Source organism: Hippopotamus amphibius, chromosome 10 (assembly GCF_030028045.1).
Source record: "Hippopotamus amphibius kiboko isolate mHipAmp2 chromosome 10, mHipAmp2.hap2, whole genome shotgun sequence".
NCBI classification, from domain to species: domain Eukaryota; kingdom Metazoa; phylum Chordata; class Mammalia; order Artiodactyla; family Hippopotamidae; genus Hippopotamus; species Hippopotamus amphibius.
In genome coordinates this window covers 115,974,956-115,994,532 of record NC_080195.1, presented here as the reverse complement: position 1 = coordinate 115,994,532, position 19,577 = coordinate 115,974,956, and the positions used below count along the sequence as shown (strand labels likewise).

General features: G+C 59.6%; 1 protein-coding gene across 4 annotated transcripts in view; it reads left to right on the top strand.

Moving 5' to 3' along the window:
* TSPEAR (thrombospondin type laminin G domain and EAR repeats) overlaps positions 1–16,677 on the top strand; it is a 115,681-nt gene extending 99,004 nt beyond the window's left edge. For 2 of the 4 annotated variants that reach the window (XM_057697493.1, XM_057697492.1), the window contains exons 8-12: positions 208–394; positions 1,335–1,564; positions 10,803–10,990; positions 13,376–13,477; positions 16,050–16,657. In XM_057697493.1, the coding sequence (XP_057553476.1) occupies positions 208–394; positions 1,335–1,564; positions 10,803–10,990; positions 13,376–13,477; positions 16,050–16,203 (861 nt within the window). In that variant the 3' untranslated portion in view covers positions 16,204–16,657. Of the gene's footprint in view, positions 1–207; positions 395–1,334; positions 1,565–10,802; positions 10,991–11,363; positions 12,935–13,375; positions 13,478–16,049 lie in introns of those variants that run through there. The other 2 variants (XM_057697490.1, XM_057697491.1) reach the window with 2 other exon arrangements.
* The last annotated feature ends 2,900 nt before the right edge of the window (positions 16,678–19,577 follow it).

The window sequence follows — 19,577 nt, the reverse complement described above, 5'->3', positions numbered from 1 at the left end:
ACGGAGCTCAGGGGCTGGCAACACGGGCGCGCGGCGGGCCCCCACGTAGTGAGGATCTGGAGAGAGAGTCCCGGGCTCCGGGCCCGCCCCGGGCCCCCGGGCCCCCAGGCCCAGGCTCAGCCTCTGTCCCGAGGCCCACGTTCAGCAGCCTCGAGCGCCAGACCCCCGCCCCGTATCACGAGAACGCTGTCCTGGTCCTCTCCCCAGATCTTCCTGGCTGTGGCTAATTTTGAACCGAATGAAAAGGGTCAGGAGTTCTCCGTCATTTACAAGTGGAGCCAGAGAAGGCTGAGGTTCACGCCATACCAGAGGGTCCCCACCCACAGCGCCCGGGACTGGGAGGCCTTCGAGGTGGCCGGGGAGTACTTCCTGGCTGTGGCCAACCACCGGGAAGGTAGGGACTGTGACCTTGACGCCAGGGCCGGGGCCTGATGGCCTGCAGGGTTCAGTGTATCTCATTAAAAATATATAATCAACCACATGCGGCCCGTGTCCTCGGGCTCAGCCACCTGACAGTGGTGTCTGGGGGTGGACACACCTGAGCACCTCTCCCCTGTCCAGCTAGGGGGTCCCTGCCCTCTTCCCTTCCGAGCACAAACTGTGCGATGCAGTGGGTGCCGTGGGGGACAGGCCTGGGAGGGGCTGGAAGACCTGGCTTCTGGGCCGGGTAACGGCCCCAGGTGACCACAGCAAGCCATTCCCCGCCCTGTACCTCGAGGGGGACAGGGCCCTGGGGGGCGGCCGGCCCTGCAGGGCACCTCTGGCCTCTGCAGGCTCCGAGGCTCAGCGGTTACCTGAGTCTGCACCTGCCGGGGGGCTCTCTGGGGGGCTGGGGAGGTGACCCCACCATCGCTCACGGGCAGAGGGACCCCAGGAGCCCGCGCGCTACCCAACATCCTCCCCCCGGCAGCGCTGGCAGCGCGCGTTCCGGGAGAGGCTGGCCCAGCGGGGGCGGCGGAGGTCTGGGGTTCCAGGGAACGCCGTGTGGGGAGGGGGCTTCCCGCCCGCGCAGGCCTAACGTGTGGGGGAGAGAGAGCGGACAGTGTGAGGGCTGAGGCTGGGGAGGGGAGGGGGTCCCTCCTCCAGCGCGGTGGAAGGCCCCGGGGTGTCCGGAGCCGTCCAAAGGCGGGGCCGGCGAGGGGGGGCCCAGAGGCAGGGAGGTCACGTGAAGGGTGTCATTGCGGAGGGCCCGGGTGGGGCGCAGGACAGCAGGGCTGGCTGGACTGGACGGGCTCAGGGCCTGGGGCAGGGTCCAGGCAGGCGGGGTTTCGCCAAGGCCGCCGCGAGGCCGCGGAAGCCCGACGCCCCTCCCTCAACGGCCGCTCGGCTTCCAGGCGACAACCACAACATCGACAGCGTCATCTACAAGTGGAACCCGGGCACCCGGCTCTTTGAGGCCAACCAGACCATCGCCACCTCCGGCGCCTACGACTGGGAGTTCTTCACGGTGGGGCCCTACGCCTTCCTGGCCGTGGCCAACGCCTTCAACGGCACGTCCACGCGGCTGCAGTCCCACCTGTACGTGCGGCTGGGCGGCTCCTTCCAGCTCTTCCAGTCCTTCCTGGTAAGCACCCTGCATGGCCCGCAGGCCCCGCACAGCCGCCTGGCGCCTGGGCGACGCGGGCCCCGGGCCCCACGGGTCAGGACCAGGGCCCCCGCCTGGGCCCTCGCACCCAGGCACCTCCCCGAATAAGGCTCAGGCTGAGCCCCTGGGGCCCCAGATACAGCCTGGGGAGCCCTAAAATGAGGGGGGGGGCTGCCCTGGCATGGAGTTGCCAGCAGCACCCAGCGCTCAGCCGGGTCCCCTGGCCCCAGGGGGCCCCCACAGCCTGACCCACCTGTATGTGGGTGCCAGGCTCTTGCCCTGAGGCGGCCGGCAGCGGGCCTCTGACCTGGCCAGGCGTGGGGGCAGCACTGTCCTCCTTCCCTGCAGACCCTGCGTGCCCCTTAGCTGGTTCCAGCCATCGTGGGCTGCCTGGCGAGACCTCCGGTTGAGGGAGGGAGAAGGCTTTATTAGGTGGGACGGTGCTGGACCCCCACTGAACCACGCGTGTACCGCCCGGTCCCGGGCTCGTGGGCGGTGCTGGCATCCCCTCTCCACGCCCACAGAGGCCTGGGGTGACGACAGGGGCCCTCCTGCCTCCAGGCCGCCGGCGCGTCCCTCTCGGTGTCGGACCCCAGGCCAGGCCCCGCTGATGAGTCTGAACCGAGAGTCGCCGCCGGCGTCTGCATCGTCCTGCCCGCGTCGTGAGGTCATCCTCGCAGGGCCGAGGGTGCGGCTGTGATCCCTCCCTTCTCAGTGGCTTCAGTGGCAGGACGACCTTCGCGCCACACCCCTGGGGACCGTCCCTGAATGTGGGTCAGGCTCTCCTTTCCTGCCACAAGCCCACCACACGGGGCTCCCTTACGCGTGGACCCCGTGCGCTGCACATAATGCTTTCAACAAGTCCCTCATCGCGTCTTCCCAAGTCCCTCCCTCCCCGTCCTTTCCTTTCTGGGGGAGGAAAACCATCGTCTCTGCACATGGTCGTATCCCCGGCTTCTGGCTGGTCCTCCACACCCCCGGGAGCCCTGCGAACGCGGCGTCTTCAGCGTCTCTGGGTTCTCACCACGTCGGCGCTCCCACCGTGTCTGCAAGGCCTCTGGCCAGCGAGCACCCAGGAAGACCCCTCTTCTCCCGTAACTCACCCCCCTACCTGGGCCTTCCTGCCTGTGCCGTCTGGGCCGACAGTCTCTAGAACTGACAGTGGTCCCCTTTCTGAAACTCTCCTTCGCTGCCATCTTTGTCTGGAGCTACCATGTCCAGTTCTGATGTCCGGTGTCCCGGGGTCAACCTCGAGGATCCTCGCTTCCAGGTGCCCCCCCAACTCTCCAGCGTCCCTGCAGCGTGGCCAGGTTATGTGACCAGGGCCGCCGATGGGCGTCGAGCAGCGTGAGGCCACGTCAGTCCTGGGCGGGGCTGAGAGCTCGCCCCTCACCCTCCACAGCCATGTGGGCCACGTGCCCCTACAGTATGGCCACAGGCTGGGGGGGCCGCAACCTCGCCAGCTTTGCCTCAGTGAGAACGCTCCTCTGTGGCGGGAAGTGTGGACACGTGTGGTGGCCGCATCCCTTGGCCTGCTCGAGGCGGCGTGTGGGATTGGAGGGCGGCAGTCGTTCCCTAGGGAACGTGGGGGCAGCCCCCTGTCCCCCAGCACCCAGGGTGCCGTGGCCCCTCCGCCTCCCCAGGTGCCCTCGGCACCCGCAGGCTTCTTCACGGCGGTTTCCCGTGCCTCCGTGTCAGGGGTCTCAGCGCCCTTTCCACCTGGAGGCGCATTCCCAGGCCTGGGAGATTTTCTTAGCTTTTCTTGATCGTTTCCTGCTCCCCCTCTCTGGAATTCCTTCAGTCAGCCCTCGGATCTCCTGGATTGAATCTTCTTTTCTTTTTGTCCTACAGCCTGGACCCTTTCCTTACCTCTGCTCTCCAACCACGTTGATGAGCACGTTCTCGTAGCGCCAGGAATCGTGTTTTTAGTATCCAAGAGCTCTTCCCTTGTAACGGCATTCTGTGTTTGCTCTATGAATGCCCTATCTTCTTGAATACTTCTGAAGATAATTATAATTTTTTAAAATTCCCTTTTGTTTCTAGAACCAGCTCAGTTTCTCCCCGTACGAGTATATATTTTAGCCTGACTCTGTGTTCCAGGTCTTTTATCAAACATCGGAGGACACTTTGTCTCTGTGTATATTTAATGGTAAGCACGGCAGCGGGTGGCGTTGTCGCGGGTGGCTGTGCCCCGGGGAGCTGGGGAGCTGCCTGGGGCCCCTGATGAAGTGCAGGGATGAAGACCTTCCTAAACTGGCCTTTGGCTCAAAGGTAGGAGGGGTCGGATCACATTGTTGGCATCTACAGGATGATAATCTCCAGGATGCACTCCCCAACCGGCTGCAGGAACCCTCCTGTCACATGCTTGGTGTGACAGTCCTGCTAGGGACCTGTGTGGTTGACCAGAAGGCCACGTGCCGGGCCTCTGTGCTCAGTTGCAGGACTGTGCTCTCTGGACACCACAGGGCTCTGCTCGCCTGTCCCCCGGCTTGTCTGCTAGATACCTGGAAACGGTCACCCCAAATCTCTCAGGATAACCTTCAGTTCCTGCCATTGTCCCTTGTGCAGTATGTCCCAAACCCCGAGGGGACACTGGCCCGTCTCCTTGAACACCCCCCAGGTGCCAGCTCCGGAGGCATGAGCCCCGGCACTGCCTTGGCAGGAGCATCTGGACCGACGCCAGTCTGCGCCCAGCCCCGCCACAGGCCTCGGACACGAGGTGTCCTCAGAGGGGAGGCCAGCACCCAGGGGCAGAGACGGGGCCAGCTGAGCCAGAGCGGGGCCACCCAGGCTACACGGCCTAAAGGAGAACCAGCCGAAGGGTGTGACTTGGCCGGGAGAATCATCCAGAAGGGCGGGCAGGAGCAGGACCAGTGGCTGTGAGAGAGCACGTCTCCAGCCCGCAGGCGGAGCTGCCCCAGGAGCCAGACTCTGGGGGCTGAGAGGGGGCACTGCCACCACCCGAGCCTGCAAGCATCTGAGGGACACCGCCTTGAAGGCCACCTTCTCTTACAAGCCGCGTCTCTTCACACGCAATGAGTCCTCAGAACCCACGAGACCCCACTGTCATGTTCTGCCAGCATCTTTCCTATTGTGTTTAAATCCTCTTCCGTCCTGGAGATGCCTTCGTGTGTTTCCACTTGGGTCAGAGTTTTGCAACATCTCTCACGGTCGTGGGCTTTGAAACATGAGGCCAGTGCTTTGAAAGCCTGTGTGAGTGGAGAGGCGCCAACATCACAGGGAAACCTTCCTGGAGGGATGGCCGGTGTTTGTGAAGCCGTGCACACAGGCGGTGCTGGAAGGGGTGCCGGGCGGGGTCCCAGGGCTGCGGGGTGAGTTCAGGTCACGAGGACAGCCCGGGCTGTGCCCACGCCGGGTCTGCGGCCTGGGTGTGCGTGGGAGGCTGGCTATCCACCCAGGGAGCATTCCTTGGCCCCACCGTCCAGACCTCCCCACCTCGCCTACCAGGAATTCTAGAACCTTCCTCTTGGTGACAGAGACCAAAGGAGGTCTGAGCTGGGTGTGTCCAGGCAGGAAAGGGCTCCACCCACAGAAATCCAGCCTCCAGCCACTGGGATTTCTGCTCCCTGAGCTGTCTGGCTGTGGGGTCTGTGGTCACGGTCAAGTGTAGACCCAGAAAGGAGGGGATGGGGGAGGGGAGCACTGGACCAAGATTTGGGCTTTGTTGCCTTGGAGGCGGGGCTGATGAAGGTGCTGCAGGCAGAAATGAGAACCAAGGGAAGCGGGAGCTTCGGGGCAGGGGGGCCAGCTGAAGGTCGATGGGGGCCCCAGGAAGCCGTGTGTCGGGGCAGGGGGAGGGATGGGCAGAGGCGCTGCCCAGAGCTATCGGTGGGTGTCTGGGGACAGAGCGTGAGCTGTGGGCTTGTCAGAAACGTAGTCTCCACCAAGAATGTAAACGTGCAGAAACGAAGGAAAAGGAGGCCTGTCTGTAAGGAGGGAGATGTGAGAGCGCCCTGGGCAGTCAGTGCTGGGAGGGGCCGGGCTAGGGCGCTTCCTCCTGGGCCTCGGGTTTGCTCTGTGAGGCAGGAGCAGGCAGTGGACCAGGCAGCCTGGGGAGAAGCAAGGTTTGGAGGGGCGGCTGGGCGGGGGAGAGCTGGGAGGGGCACCCCCTGTAGCCTCCCAGGATGGGACCCTCACCCACCTTAGCCAACTGCCCACAGCGAGGATGGCAGCATCCCCTGGGGGCCTTTGGGGGGCTGCCTGCCTTCCCCTGGCAGTGTGCCCCACCCCACGCTCCCCAGGCACTTTGGTTCTTTGCTCCATCAAAGCTGGAACCCAAGGCCTGCTGCCCAGCAAGTGATCCGCTGGTTACAGGGACCCACTCACCCTCCAGGGAGGCTGTCAGGGGCTCCACATGCTCGCGGCTGCCGAGTCCCAGAAGCATCCCTCGAGGTGCTCCGGGGCCTACCAGGCCCGGTGCCAGGGGACTCCAGGGCCAGGCTTCAGGGGAATTCCGCTCAGAAGGAGGGGGGAAGGGCCCGCCCAGCCCAGCCCAGCCCAGCCCAGCCCAGCCCAGCCCAGCCCAGCAGGTGCCTGGCCGCCTTGCTCCGGTGCCAGGCAGGGTTGGCAGGGCTGTTTGATATGGGAATTCCTTTTTCTCTCCCCGATGAGTCCCTCATGCGCTTAGAATCCAGGAGTGGCCCGACAGCAGGACCTCAGGCCTGTCACCCCCTGCCTAGGCCGGTGCAGCCCTCGGCCGGGACGCTCCCCCACTCACTGCCCAGCGGGAGGAGCCCCGCCCCGGGCTGCGGGCGCAGGTGCCGGCTCCGCTCTGCCAGCCAAGGACTGTGACCCGGGGCGGGGGCGCATGCCGGTCTCTGCCAGCCTCTGCCGTATAAGATACAGGACACCCAGTTCAGTGTGAATTCCAGATCAACAACGAATCATTTTTTAGTAAGAGCGTGTCCGTACACATAGACTGAAAAGTCACTGCTTATCTGAAATTCACATGGAATGAGGGCCGGTACTTGCTGCACCGGGCTGTGCAGCGCGCACTGAGCAGAGGCGGGGGGAGAGCCCCAAGCCACGCCCACCCGGATGCACCTCCCGCCACCCGCCGCTGGCCCCGCCCCCGCCCTGCCCCCTCGCCTCCCCCTGCCCCCTCGCCTCCCCCTGCCCCGGGGCCCGGGCAGCCCCTTCCCCGACCCCCATCTGCACGCCCCTCCCGCTCCGCGCTGGCCCTCGGGGCGAGTGAGCCGAGGGTGGAGCGGCTGGGGGCTGGGAGGAGGCCCTGGCGATCCGGCGGAGACCCCTCCTCAGCCCAGCCCCGGCCCCTTGTGCTGCGTGGGTGCGCACACGTGCAGGAGAGTGTGTGCTCGTGTGGGCGTGCGGGCACGCGCATGTGTGTACGCGATGCATGCCGCGCGTCCGGTACATGGGCAGACACGTGTGTGCATGTGGGTGTGCCCATAAAGCTTGGGTGCCTGCAGGTGTGTGCGCGCAGGGGTCGTGTGTCCGCACCCGTGCGCGTGTGTGCAGGCGTGTGCGTGGGGCGTGTGCGTTTCCCGCGGGCCGGGGGTGGGGGGAGCAGGGGTGCGCGCCCGCGGCGTCGGTGCGGTGCCGGGCAGAGCGGGCTGCAGGCCCCGCGGGGCGGAGGCTGGCCGCGGCCGCAGGGACAGGCGGAGGCGCGGGGAGGCGCGCGCCGGCGGTCCTGGCCCTTCTCCGGCGGCGGCTCGGCCCCGGGCCCCGGGCGGCGGGCTGCGGGCTCGCGGAACCGGGCGGCGGCGCCGCCTGCTGGGCGCGGGGGACGCGGCGAGCGGGCGGCCGGGCGGGGCCGGGCCCGCGGGGCAGGGGGCGCGCGGGGCGGCGCATGCCCTCCACGCGCGGGGACGCGACCCGCGAGAGCGGCCGCGGTCGGACCCGCGCTCCCCGGCCTGGGCGCAGACAGCCGGAGCCGCTTCCCGCGCGCCGTGGGGCGGCGCGCGTTCCTCCCGCGGCGCTGCCGGGGCCGCCTGCCCGTGGGGACGCGCGGCTGCCCGGGAGGCCGCCCGGCCGGCTCCCTGTCTGCAACCGGAGCTGTTTCCAGCTCCTCACCGCTATGGGGGCATCCACCAGAGGCGGCCCGTGCAAGGCTTTCTGTGGGCACGCTGTTTCTATTTCTCTTGAGTAAAAACCTGGCAGTGGACTCCTGCGCCTTAAGGTGGGCGGCCGTTTGACTTTCGAAGCAATTGCCCCGCGGTCTTCCAAAAGGCTCCACCGTGTCCCGCGCTCCCACGAGGAGCGAGCGCGCTCCCGTCGCCCCGGGTTCGCCCGTACTTTTAGTTTTACTTCCTGGGTGTGAAGCGGCACCTGCGTGTGGTGCAGCCGCAGTCCCCCGGTGACTAGCGGTGCCGGGCTTCCATCCTCCTGCTGGCCCGCCAGAGTCCCCTTGTGAAATGCCTTTTCACGTCTTTTACCCGTATTTAAATTTTTATTTTTTGCCTTTCATTATTCATATATAGGAGTTCCTTATATATTCTGGATACAAGTTCTTTGCAGCATATATAATCTTCTAGCTCCTCTTTTTTGTTTTAATTCAATGTGTTGTGTAATTGTGTGCGCTGGTAATCACAATATGTGTTCAACTTACGACAATCTATTTTTGTTTTTTTCTTTTTTTTAATTAACCATGAGTTCATATTAACATGTACAATGCAAACTTTAAAAAATTTTTATCTTATATTGGAGTATAGTTGATTAACAATGGTGTGTTAGTTTCAGGTGTACAATCTATCTTGAATCAATATTACACCTTGCATATAATGTAATAACCGTACAGCAAAATGATCTCATTTATGCCTGCCCGTCCATTGGGCTACTGTGAGCACATATATTCTCATACGTCTGCTTAGGTTATAAGCTCCACCTTTGTCATCATTCTTGCTGTCAGCTGTCTTTACATACACACACGGGCTCACCGTTCCCAGCGCCCTCTGCTTCCTCCCTGCAGACAGTGATCTCCCTGTGGTATAAGAGCTTCAGCCTTCGCAGCTCCCTTCAGTACTTCTCATAAAGCAGGTGTGCTGGCAATTCATTCAACCACTCTTACCTGAAAATGACTTTATTCTACCTTGAAGGATATTTTCACTGGTTGTAGAATTCTGGGTTCCTGTTTCTTCTTTCGTTTACTTTAAAGATGTTTTTCTGTTGACGTCGAGCTTCTGCTGTTTCTGATGAGAAGTTGGGTACCATTGGTAGCACTGTTTCCCTGCATCAAATGTGTCTTTTTCCTCTGGCTGCTTTTGAAATCGCCTTATCTTCTGTTCTCAGATAATTGAATGTGATGTGTCGAGGTGTGGGTTTTTTTTTTTTTTTTTTTTTTGTATTTATTCTGCTTGGGGTCTCTGATCTTCTTTAATCTGTGGTTTGGTGTTTTTAATCAAATTTGGAAAAATTTTAGTCATCATTTACTTAAACTTTTCTTCTGCCTCACTGTCTTTTCCGTTCTTTCTGTGACCCGATTACGTGCACATTACACTGCACTATATTATCCCACCAGTCACTGAAGCTCTGCTCACTTTTACTGTAACCTCCGCCCCCTTCTGTGCTTCAGTTCAGATAATTTCTATCGGTCCATCTCTCGCTCACTGACTCCTCCGGATCATCCAGGTGGCTCTTGATCTCATGCAATAGGTTTGTGGATACAGATATTTTACTTGTCAGGTACAGGATTTCTACTTGGCTCCTTTTAGAGTTTTCGTAGCTCCCCAGATCTCTGCACCTCATTGTTCATTACAGACAGATTTTCCTATAGATTCTGATCGTAGTTACTGTAAAGGGTGCATCTGTTAACTCCGGGGTTGCACTGTGTCAGCCTATTTCTACCTGCTGTTTCTTCTCTTGATGGTGGGTCACGTTTGCCTGCCTGTTTCCCCAACTGGTTAACTCTCTGGTCAGTTCCCTCAGCCTCTGAGCTGTTGTTTGCCTCTGGGTCCCTGGGGTCCTGCCTCCCACATGTGCACTTCAGGAGCTGGGCAGGACTTGAGAGAAGTTAATAAGGAGACGTCGGGGCTCCCCTTCTGGAGTCCCCTCCTTCCAAGGGTAGTCTCCTTTCGCTTCTCTGCAAGCCCCAGACTCTCACCTTGGACTCCCCTGTCCATCCAGCCTGCTGCCTCCACTTGAGTGCCACACCCGTGTGCCACGGGACGGGGAGTGTCCTCGGGGGAAGAGTCAGATATGCATGCATTTGGGGGTTGCATCCCCTCCACTTTCTGCCTGCCCTCGGCCCTTCTCCAGACGCTTCAAACGATTGTGCACAGTTTTAAGTGTTGCGTCCAGAGTTCACGATGATTATCGGCAGGGCAGTCAGTCTCAGGTAAGCCGCTCCACCAGGGTCAGAAACCAAAAGTCAAGAGGCAAAACGTTTAAAGACAATTTCAATGCAAAGTGTCCTGTCAGAGCTCCTGCAGCCCTCACCCGCCCGTGGGAACAGATGGTGTCAAGCCCTTTCTGCCGATGCAGGAACTCAGACCCCAGCAGCCTCCTCAGGTTCGGGGTCCCCAGGAGCTTTTGCACACTGTTCCACCAGCCACAGGCCCCTGCTGCAGCGAGCTGCCATGTTTCTTCTCCACTTAAGCCCTGCATTCGCCACCTTCCTGCGTGGTCACTCCTTCCTGCCCCACCCTCTCTCTTCAGGGCTCAGACCAGGGCTGGATCTGGACTCCTCTGGTCCTCCCCTCCCCCAGGCACCCCCACCCCATCACACCCAAGATGCTGGCCATCAGCTTCCTCCTCCGGGGTCCCACGTGTAAGTCAGCTCATGCAGCTAGAAGTCTGGGGCCCAGGCTTGGCAGCTGGCCGTGAGTGTAAAAGTCCAGCCCTGTTGTCTCACGCACACCTCACCCTCCAGAAACCCAGATTTCAAAGGAGCAGCACAGGAACCCAGAGATGGGGCTGTCCCTGTAGCCAAAGGAGAGCCTCAGGCCAGGGACTGTGTGTAGTAAGAAACTCCAGGGATACCTAGAGGTTGCTTTGGAGTTCAGAGCTCACCTGGAGGAAGCAGGGAGGGCTCGCTGGAAGAGGTGTTGTAGCAGCTGGACCTCCCAGACTGGCACAATGGGGTGTCGGGGGAGTGGGCGGCACAGGTGGTAAGAAGCCCTCTACCCAGATGGTCCCCTGACTCACGTTCAGTGAGGCTGGGAGAGAGCGGCACCCCGGGGGGGCTGGAGCCGCGTGGGTGGCCATTCTGAGGGTCTCGGCCCCCTTCTCCCCATCCCAGACGTTTGGCGCCGCAGACTGGGAGGTGTTCCACATCGGGGAGAGGGTCTTTCTCGCCGTGGCGAACAGTCACCGCTACGACGTGGAAATGCAAGTGCAAAACGACTCGTACGTCATCAACTCCGTCATCTACGAGCTGAACGTCACGGCGCAGACGTTCGTCCGGTTCCAGGAGATCCGCACCTGCAGGTACAGGGGCGCGGCCTAGAGGGGCGCGGCCAGGGGTCCGGGGACGCCCGCTCCCCACCCGGCCGCCCCGCGCGCCTGGGCGTCCCCAGGCCCCGCGGTGCGCCCACCCCTCCTGCAGGTGCGCCGTGGCCTCGCTCCCACGCCCCGCAGACCTGCCTTCTCCAGGGCCAGTCGAGTGATTGTGGCTCCTGCTGCAATCGTGACACTGACTGCTTTCAAACGGTGCGGCTTGTGTGTGTGCTTTTTATAATCCAGTGTTTTTCTATGACACTCACAAATGTGTGCAACCACCACCACCGAGACTTTAGAACATTTCATCATCTCGAGCAGAAACCCCACCCTTTAGCTATCTTTACCTCTCCCCCACCCCCAGCCCCTGGCACCCAGCCGTCGGCTTTCTTTCCCTTGGGTCCCCCGTTCTGGACACTGCCTGTGGATGGACTACGTAGGACGTGGCCTCTTGTGTGGCTTCTTTCACGTGGCACGTGTGCAGGTTGCTCCACGTGGCACCTCAGCGCTTCCCTCCTTCCAGTGACTGAGGGGCGGGCCCGGCGTCGGCTCACCACGCTCTGTGAGCCCCTCCTCCGTTGATGGTCGTTTGTCTGTTTCCACCTGCTGCCCGCGTGGCGCGGTTCAGAAGAGTAACCGTATGCTTCAAAGGGCCGGCCACGGGCTCACCGTCCTGCTCTTTGGAGGCAGAACAGGAAGTCACCCCAGATGCTTGTTCCTCTGGGATAAGCCCAGGCAGCTTCTGACGTGAGCCGCGGGGCAGACAGTGTAAGCCAATGCTTCTCTGCGGCCCTGGTTTTAGAGCCCAGTTACGGTTGGCAGGATACAGCACGTGGGGCCACACGGCTGCCCCGCCGCCCACAGCCACACTGCATGCCACTCCTCAGTGGGCATGGCACGGCCCCCACTTGTTTTGAATGACCGAATCATAACCGGCCATGGCTGGAAGTGGCCCAGGAAAGGAGCCCAGACCAGGAGGAGGGAAGCACTGAGGGGCCCCGAGGCCCCCACTGGCCTCAGCCCTGGTGCATGTCCCGAGGTTCCTCCATGGGCCCTCTCGCGTCCAGGGTCCTGCTGGAGCTCTAGGCAGTGCCCTCGATCCCCACTGAGAAGGAACCCAAGGGTGGGTGTCGACTGAGAGAGAGTGGCCCTCTGCTGCCTGAACAGGCCATAGCCCTGAGGCCAGTGGACACAGACGCACCAGCCTGGCCTTTGGCATCCAAGTGACTCCCACTTGCTGCAAGGCTGTGGCCTCAGTTTCCTCATTTGTAAAGTGGACACGGGGCCTGCAGTAATCAGGGAGGTGATTGGGACCCACGGCTGATGCCCAGGCTGGCCTCCTGGGAGGGACGGGGCTCCGGAGTGTCCTTCCGGGAAGCTCCTGTCAGATCCCTGGGAACGGAGGCATCTCTGAGCACAGACTCAGCCTTAGCAAGTTCAGGAGGGCTTGTTGAAGACAGGATGCAGTGGTGTGTTTGCAGAAAGGACCACAGCTTCCAATGTAGGGAACGTCTCTATGTTAGCAGACCCTGCTGTCACCTGAGAAGGTGTGGGTGACGGGGTGAACTCATGGCCGGCGCCCTCAAGTTCCCGCCTCCAGGAGGCGCTGCAGGCCTTCAAGGAGTGACCTTGAGCTTGGGGCTGTTCCTCTGTCTCAAGCTCTTCAAAGTGAGCAACTTTGCACACGTTCATTGCCTCCGTGTTCACATTCGTGACCCACGTGTCCATCGGCAGAGGAAAGGACAAACAGAATAGGGTCCGTTCCTACAGTGGAATATAATTCAGCCTCAGAAAGGAAGGACACTCTGACACCTGCCGCGGCACGGATGAACCCTGAGGACACTGTGCTCAGTGACATCAGACAGTCGAAGAAGGAGAAATGCTGTCTGATCCACGGATACGAGGTCCCTGGAGGAGTCAGATTCAGAGACAGAAAGCAGGAGGCTGGGGGCCGGGGGCTGGGGCAGGGGCTGGGGAGTGAGTGTTTCGTGGGGACAGAGTTTCAGGTTGGGAAGATGGAGATTCTGGAGATGGTGATGGTGATGGTTGCACAACAGTGTGAATGTACTTCATGCCACTGAGCTTTGCATTTAAAAATGGGTAAAATAGGAAGTTTTGTGTTATGTGTATTTTACTACAATTAAAAATGTTTTTAATTTTAAAAAGTGAATAACTAATCTGCATTTTCCTGGAACAGACCAACTCTCTGTGTGACTGAGAAAATCGCTCACCCTTCTGTGGGTTTTGGAGGTGGGACCTAGCGCCCCAAGTTCTGAGGTTGGGGGAGAACTGGCTGGACGCCAGCCCCCCCACCCCGAGTTCCCTGGCCATGTGTCCGAGTCCTGTGCCCTGAGGTCTGCTCACTTGCTTTTGCAGTGCTCTGGACTGGGAGTTCTTCTCAGTGGGAGAAGATTATTTCCTGGTGGTTGCAAACTCCTTCGACGGAAATACCTTCTCAGTAAACAGTATTATTTACAGGTAAAGGCCATGCCCCTTCTCCCCACCTTGGTTCACCTGGGGTGTGCCCACCTTCCCCACAAGTGACCACAGGCTCAGAGCGAGTCACAGGTCACCTGGCACCAGAAGTACCTGAGTGCAGGGCGAGTCTGGGTGATGCCCCTGGGTCAGCCGGGTGACCTCTCGTCTCACTGATGCTCAGGACTTTGGATACTGGCAGAGATGCAGTGTGTGGATGCACTAATTTGAGAGTTATTAGTGTATTATCCTATGAAACGTTTCTATCCCTGGCCACAGTGGATGCCTCTAGTTTTCACATGTCTTTAATAACACTTTACACTTAGAGGCACCGTGGCAGTCTCAGTACATTCAGTTCTGGGAGTTTTCCGTGTATTGTAAGTCCGTGTCCATTTCCATCTGCGTATCGTGGCAATTAACTGTTGTGTCTGGCCACCCAGTCGCATTATCTTATCAGTTCTAATAGTTTCCTGAAGGCATGTCTGTGAGAGTTCTAGGAGTATAACTACGCCTGCAAATAAAAGCAACTCTGCCTCTGTCTTTCTAATGTTTTTACTGCTTGTCTAGTTTTCTCAGTTAGGTAGAAGCTCCAGGATGATCTTGAGTCGTAGGGGCAGCAGCCGGCCATTCTGTTTTGCTGCCGTGATGGGAGCAGGCTGGGTGGCACACCGTTTGACAGGACGTGAGCAGGCGCGCCCCGCTGGCGTTCCCCCGTGCCTGGCATGGGTCTTCCCGTCAACCTGCTGATGTAATGATTTGAGAGGGGAACTCACACTCAGGGACAAGCTTCGCTTAACGAGGATGCTCAGTCACTGAACATGCCACTGGCTACCAGTGGTTATGATTGGTTTCAGATTTTTGCATCTGTAATAGGAAATGAAATTGTTCCGTGGTGTCCTCTGGACACTTAATGTGGAACCTAACTTAATAGACACACCACCCACACCTGTGGACTGGGATAGTTGGAACAGCAGGACTTATCTATTTTCTCTACGATGTGGTCAAATTCAGTTACAAAGCCGTCTCGACCTGGTTTCTTTCCAATAGTGTCTGTTGAGCTGCTTGTCTAGTCTCCCCCGTGGTTATTGGTTTAATCAGGTTCTACGTCTCTTCCTGAGACAAGTTGGGTCATCTATATTTTATTAGAAAAATCATCAGTTTTCTCTAGACTTTCTAATTAATTGCTGTTTTCAAGAAGACGAATTTTTAAATTTTATGTAATTTAAAAATTTTAAGTAATTAAAAATTTTTTGTTAATTTTAAGTAATTTTTAAATTTTAAGCAATTAAAAATTCATGGAAGAATAAATTTTCAAAGATGGCCAAGAAAATGTTGAAAGGGAGGTCGTGACAGCATGCAAATAAAGCTGTATGATTTTTGCTAAACATACACACGTAGAAGGAGTAGAATACAGGCCAAAACATAGAGTACCTTTCACAGTCATCTAGTGTGATAATGTTATATTTCAGTTCAGTGGGAAAAAGATGCATTACTTAATAAAATAATTTCCTGTAATTTTCTGTCTGTTTGGAAGAAAACAGACCTATGCTCCTGCTTCATATTATATAGAAAGTAAATTTTATAGGGAATAAACATCTAAATGTAAAACATTCAACAACAGAAATGTTAGAAGAAAAGCTACCATGACTTTGTAAGACCTCAGAGTCCTGCAGAGAAGACGTGAGATCTCGCACAGGCTGGAAAGAGGCTGCCAGGAAAATGTGAATAAACATGTTAGAAGCTGTTTTTTCAGAGCACGAGGATGACATGTCTCCTCCATCTGTTCAGACACTGTTTAAAGAGCCACCGTGCTGCATGAGTGTGGGGGTGGGGGGCTGGCCCTTTCCCACCAGAACAAGAACCGCCCCAGCCTTTCCAGAAAGTCATCTGGAAAAACATTTAAGTTAAACCTACTACTGCTTTTGATCCCTGCGGCCATCTCTGGGGCCTCCAGCCAATGGAAACAGAGCTACCTGTCGATACATCCCTTTTGGTGGACAACGCCTAGAAACCGCTGACTGTTAGGGGCCGGACATGGGCTGGGTGGGGGTGGAGGTCACAGAGCCGTGTGCGGCAGCGAGGTTCCTTCCTTCAGAGACAGGCGCCACACCCGAGTGGTGCCAGGTGTGCATCAGGGCCATGCTCACTGCCGCGCCGACCCCGGGAGTGAGGAAGACCAGAACCACCAGGACCCCCTCCCCCTCCCCCGCCCACTGCGGGGGGGTCTGGGCTGGGGGCAGGACTGTGGGTGGATGAGAGCAGCTGCGGGGCCTCGGACAGGGCAGGTTCCCCCTTCCGGGCTTCGGTTTCCCTCTTTGCAGGCTGAGAAGGCCCCTCCTGACCCAGGTCCCCACGCCTGTAACCCGGGGAGATTGTGAGGCTGGGACGCGGGGCCCCTCCACGCTGTGCCGAGGGGAGGGGCAGGTGGAGGCCTGGCGAGGCTCACGGGAGGGGTGGGGTGGAACCCTGGGGAAAGGGAGCAGCCCCGATGCCAGGCACATTCTCCCCTCCCCGCGAGCAGCCCGGCACTGGCGTCACTGACCCAGGGCTGACCTGACGGTGTCTCTCCCCACAGGTGGCAAGGGTACGAAGGCTTTGTGGCCGTGCACAGCCTCCCAACCTTCGGCTGCAGGGACTGGGAGACCTTCCGCACAGCGGCCGGCTCCTACCTGGTCTACTCCAGCGCCAAGGAGCCGCTGTCCCGGGTGCTGAAGCTGAGGACGGGGTGACAAGCCCAGGCCCCCAGGAACGGGACCCGCCTGGCCACACTCCAGAACCCCACCCGGGGAACCCTGGAAGCCTCAGGGTGGGAAGGAGCCTGGGAGAGGCTGTGGCTTTCAGGGCCACCAACTTGCCATCCCTGGCCCTCATCCAACCGGGGACATCATCACCTCTGCCCCGGTAACCACAGTGACCAGACGCGGGTGGCTCTGTGGGCGTCCAGGCAGAAGACTGGAGCTGCCCCTGCGAGTCTGGTGTCCTGCAGGGATTTTGCTTTAAAGGAAAAGTTCATAAAAAATGTTACCTCAAAAACAGCGGGGCCTGGTCACCTTCCTGCAGGGTCCACCCCGTGGCCAGACGCTCGGCTCTGGATGGGGAGCCCAGACGCGGGAAGGTGTCCTGATGCTGTTTGACGTGTTTGTACCAACTATTTATTGTATCCTGTGAATATGGAAATATATTTATGACACTCTTTACAGAAAAGCACCGCTGCGTGTGTGTGTTCTGGCGGGAAGTCGACCCTCGGCAGGAGCGTCACGGAGCCGCAGCGCTCACTCTGCCGCCACGGGCCAATGTGCCCTGGTCACCTGGTCACCAGGACACCTCTCCTCTGCAGGAGCTTTTGCCTCCGGCCTCAGTTTACCCATGAACGCGGTGGGGTAGGGTCATCCCGACCACGCATGGCACGGGCCCCGTCTCCTCACCGAGGCTACACCCACCGGAGACCCCTGGTTGATGGGACCTCCGTTCCTCTGCACCCGGGCTGGCCTCCTGGGTGTGCCGGACGGACTTGCAGGGCCTCCTCGGGGCCAGCGCTCGGCCAGCTCCTCCCATGTCCAACACCTGACCCTACGCCGGGCGCGGACTCCTGCCTCCCTGGGACGGCTGCTAGGTGACGTGACGCCAGCCTGGGAGCCTCGGGGAGGAGGAGGGGAGGTCCCATCACCGCTGGGCAGCCCTCTGGGTGGAAGGGAACTTTCTGTACCAGGAGCCTTGCTGGAAAGGCCCTGTGGGGTCCACAACCGTCCAGGAGACCACGGGGCGGTAGCCGAGCCAGGCCTGTTCTGTTACCCAGGCCCCGCCTGCTCTAAGATGGAGTGTGGGAATCAGGACCTCAGCGGCAGGAGGGCCGCACGCTCGGTTTAACACCCTGCCGTTTCTCTCTCAAAATTCTCACTGGTTTCTGCCCGGGATCACACAGCAGGCACGGTGGCAACTCCAGCCAGCAGGAGTCCTGGCTCTTCGCGTCCGTTCCTCGTGAGAACTGGCGAGGCCCCACGGCCCAGGAAGGAAAGCTATGCTGAACCCACTCGCTCTCCACCCAGACCAGATTTGGGATCTCAAGACTGTAACCAGGGCCCTCTTGATTTTCCAAAGCGGAGATTTTCTAGAGCCTCCTCAGGCCAGTAGGCGAGCCACACGCCTCGGGCAGGCTGAGGCTGACCTTGAACAAGGATGTCCCCTGCCCAGGAGAATGGCGGGGTGGGGGGGCGGCGGGGGGTTCTGGGGCCAGGCCAGGGGACCTGTGCAAGAGCGAGGTCCCAGAGATAGGCTCCCCCCCACCCCCGGCGTAATTCCACAGGCATGGAAAGCCCCGCCCTTGTGTGCACTGAGTACTTTGGAGAAAGGACGTGCCTCTCCCTCCACGTCAGGCTCTGCTGCTGCAGCCCTGCATCCCTACTGGACACATATGTCCTTGCTGTCATTGTCCCTAAGGCCTGGCTGAGTCCCTGCCCTGGGCAGACGGGGGCCCCAGTGGGCCTGGTCTGGAGGGTTGTGGATCTGCTGGTGCAGGGAGGGTGGGCCGAGGGTGCCAGGATCCCCAGTTAAACTTGAATTACAGATACACAATGAATGCTTTTAAAAAAATACACATCCCCAGTATTGCATGAACTACTAAAGGAGTGCTTGGTGTTTATCTGAAGTTCAGATTCAAGTGGGCATCCCATTTTGATTTTGGTTTGCTCAACCACCCACCCCCCTTGAGAGGGATGTGGGCTCTCCTGGGGGTTCTGATTTTAACCAGGATTTGAGGCAGGGCCTGAGCAGCCCATAAGAGGGACAAAAGGAGGGTCACGGGCCAGGGAGCCTGCGGGGAGGCAGCCTCAGGCAGGATCAGCTGGAGGCTGGGGTGCCACGGCACCTCGGGACTCCTTCCACAGGTGCACCGCCAGCAGCGCCCCCAGAGGCAGGGCACCCACAGAGGGGAGGGCTGCCGCCCTGGCCAGGAGCACAGCAGGGCCTCTGAGACGCCCGCCTCCACGCCTGGGATGGTTGCCTTTGTGTGTCTGGAGAAGATGAACACTTAGATCAGTGGACTCCGGGTGAAGAGATCGCCCAGTCAGTGGCAGGGGCTCCCCTGCAGGCCGCCCTGGAACTGGGACTGCCGTCAGCCCTCTTGGGTCTCCCCCAGGCCCGCCTCGCACCGATCTGGGGCTCAGCGGCCTCCACGATCCCCGGAGCCAACCCTGAAAATGTCTCCTCGCTACACGCGGTTTCCCGGGAGAGCCCCCACTCCCACCCCCCGAGAACACAACACCCAGACGGGCCAAGGCGCCTGGAGTCAGGCTGCGTCTGGTCCCGTGGCCGAGCCTCCGTGCCCCCACGGGGAGGGGCCGCCTGGGCGCTGTCCGTGCTCCCCAAGCACCCATCCCATGTGGTTTCTCTCTCCCTGGATGTCCAGCTGGTGCCCAGGGAGGAAGGGCAGACGATGGACAGCGCCGCCACCAGCACAGCAGTGACCGCCTCCACCCCTGCCGGGGCTCTGTCCTGACCCAACGGTGCCACTGCGTCCCTGGGCAGCATCCAAGCTCCGCTCTGCTGGGTGGAAACAAGAAAACCGTAAATCAAGATTTGTTTACATGACGCATGCAAAGCAGAGGGAGAATGTGCGCAGAGAGCATGGCAGTATTTACATCTTTTCAAGTCAGCTCTCGGGCTGCTGTCCCGTTGATAAATGTCCCCAAGGCACGCAGCTCCCGGAGTGTGCACGCGGTGTGACCTGACCACATTCTTGTCACTTTGACGACCGCATCGTGTTTCTTCTCGGCAACACCCCGGGTCTGCTGGCTGCTCATCCTCTGTTAACCCACAGGAAGTCGACACCTTTGCTGTGATGAACAGCACTTCAGGAGTGTTTTTGCAGAAATCGCATTTCTTCTCTGGGGTCATGATTTCCTGGAGAAGGACTGTCTGTGGCAGTTTCTGTGCCTTCTCCTGACCTCCAGGGCCCCTCCCCGAAACCCGATTAAGGGGAAGGACAACTAGATGTGTGAGCCACGCCTCTTCCGTTAGCCCCCCACCCCCAGACCAGACGTGACCGACTTCCCGATCTGCCAGGTGTGTGGCTGCAGGGTTGACAGCAAACTCACCTTGTTTTTAC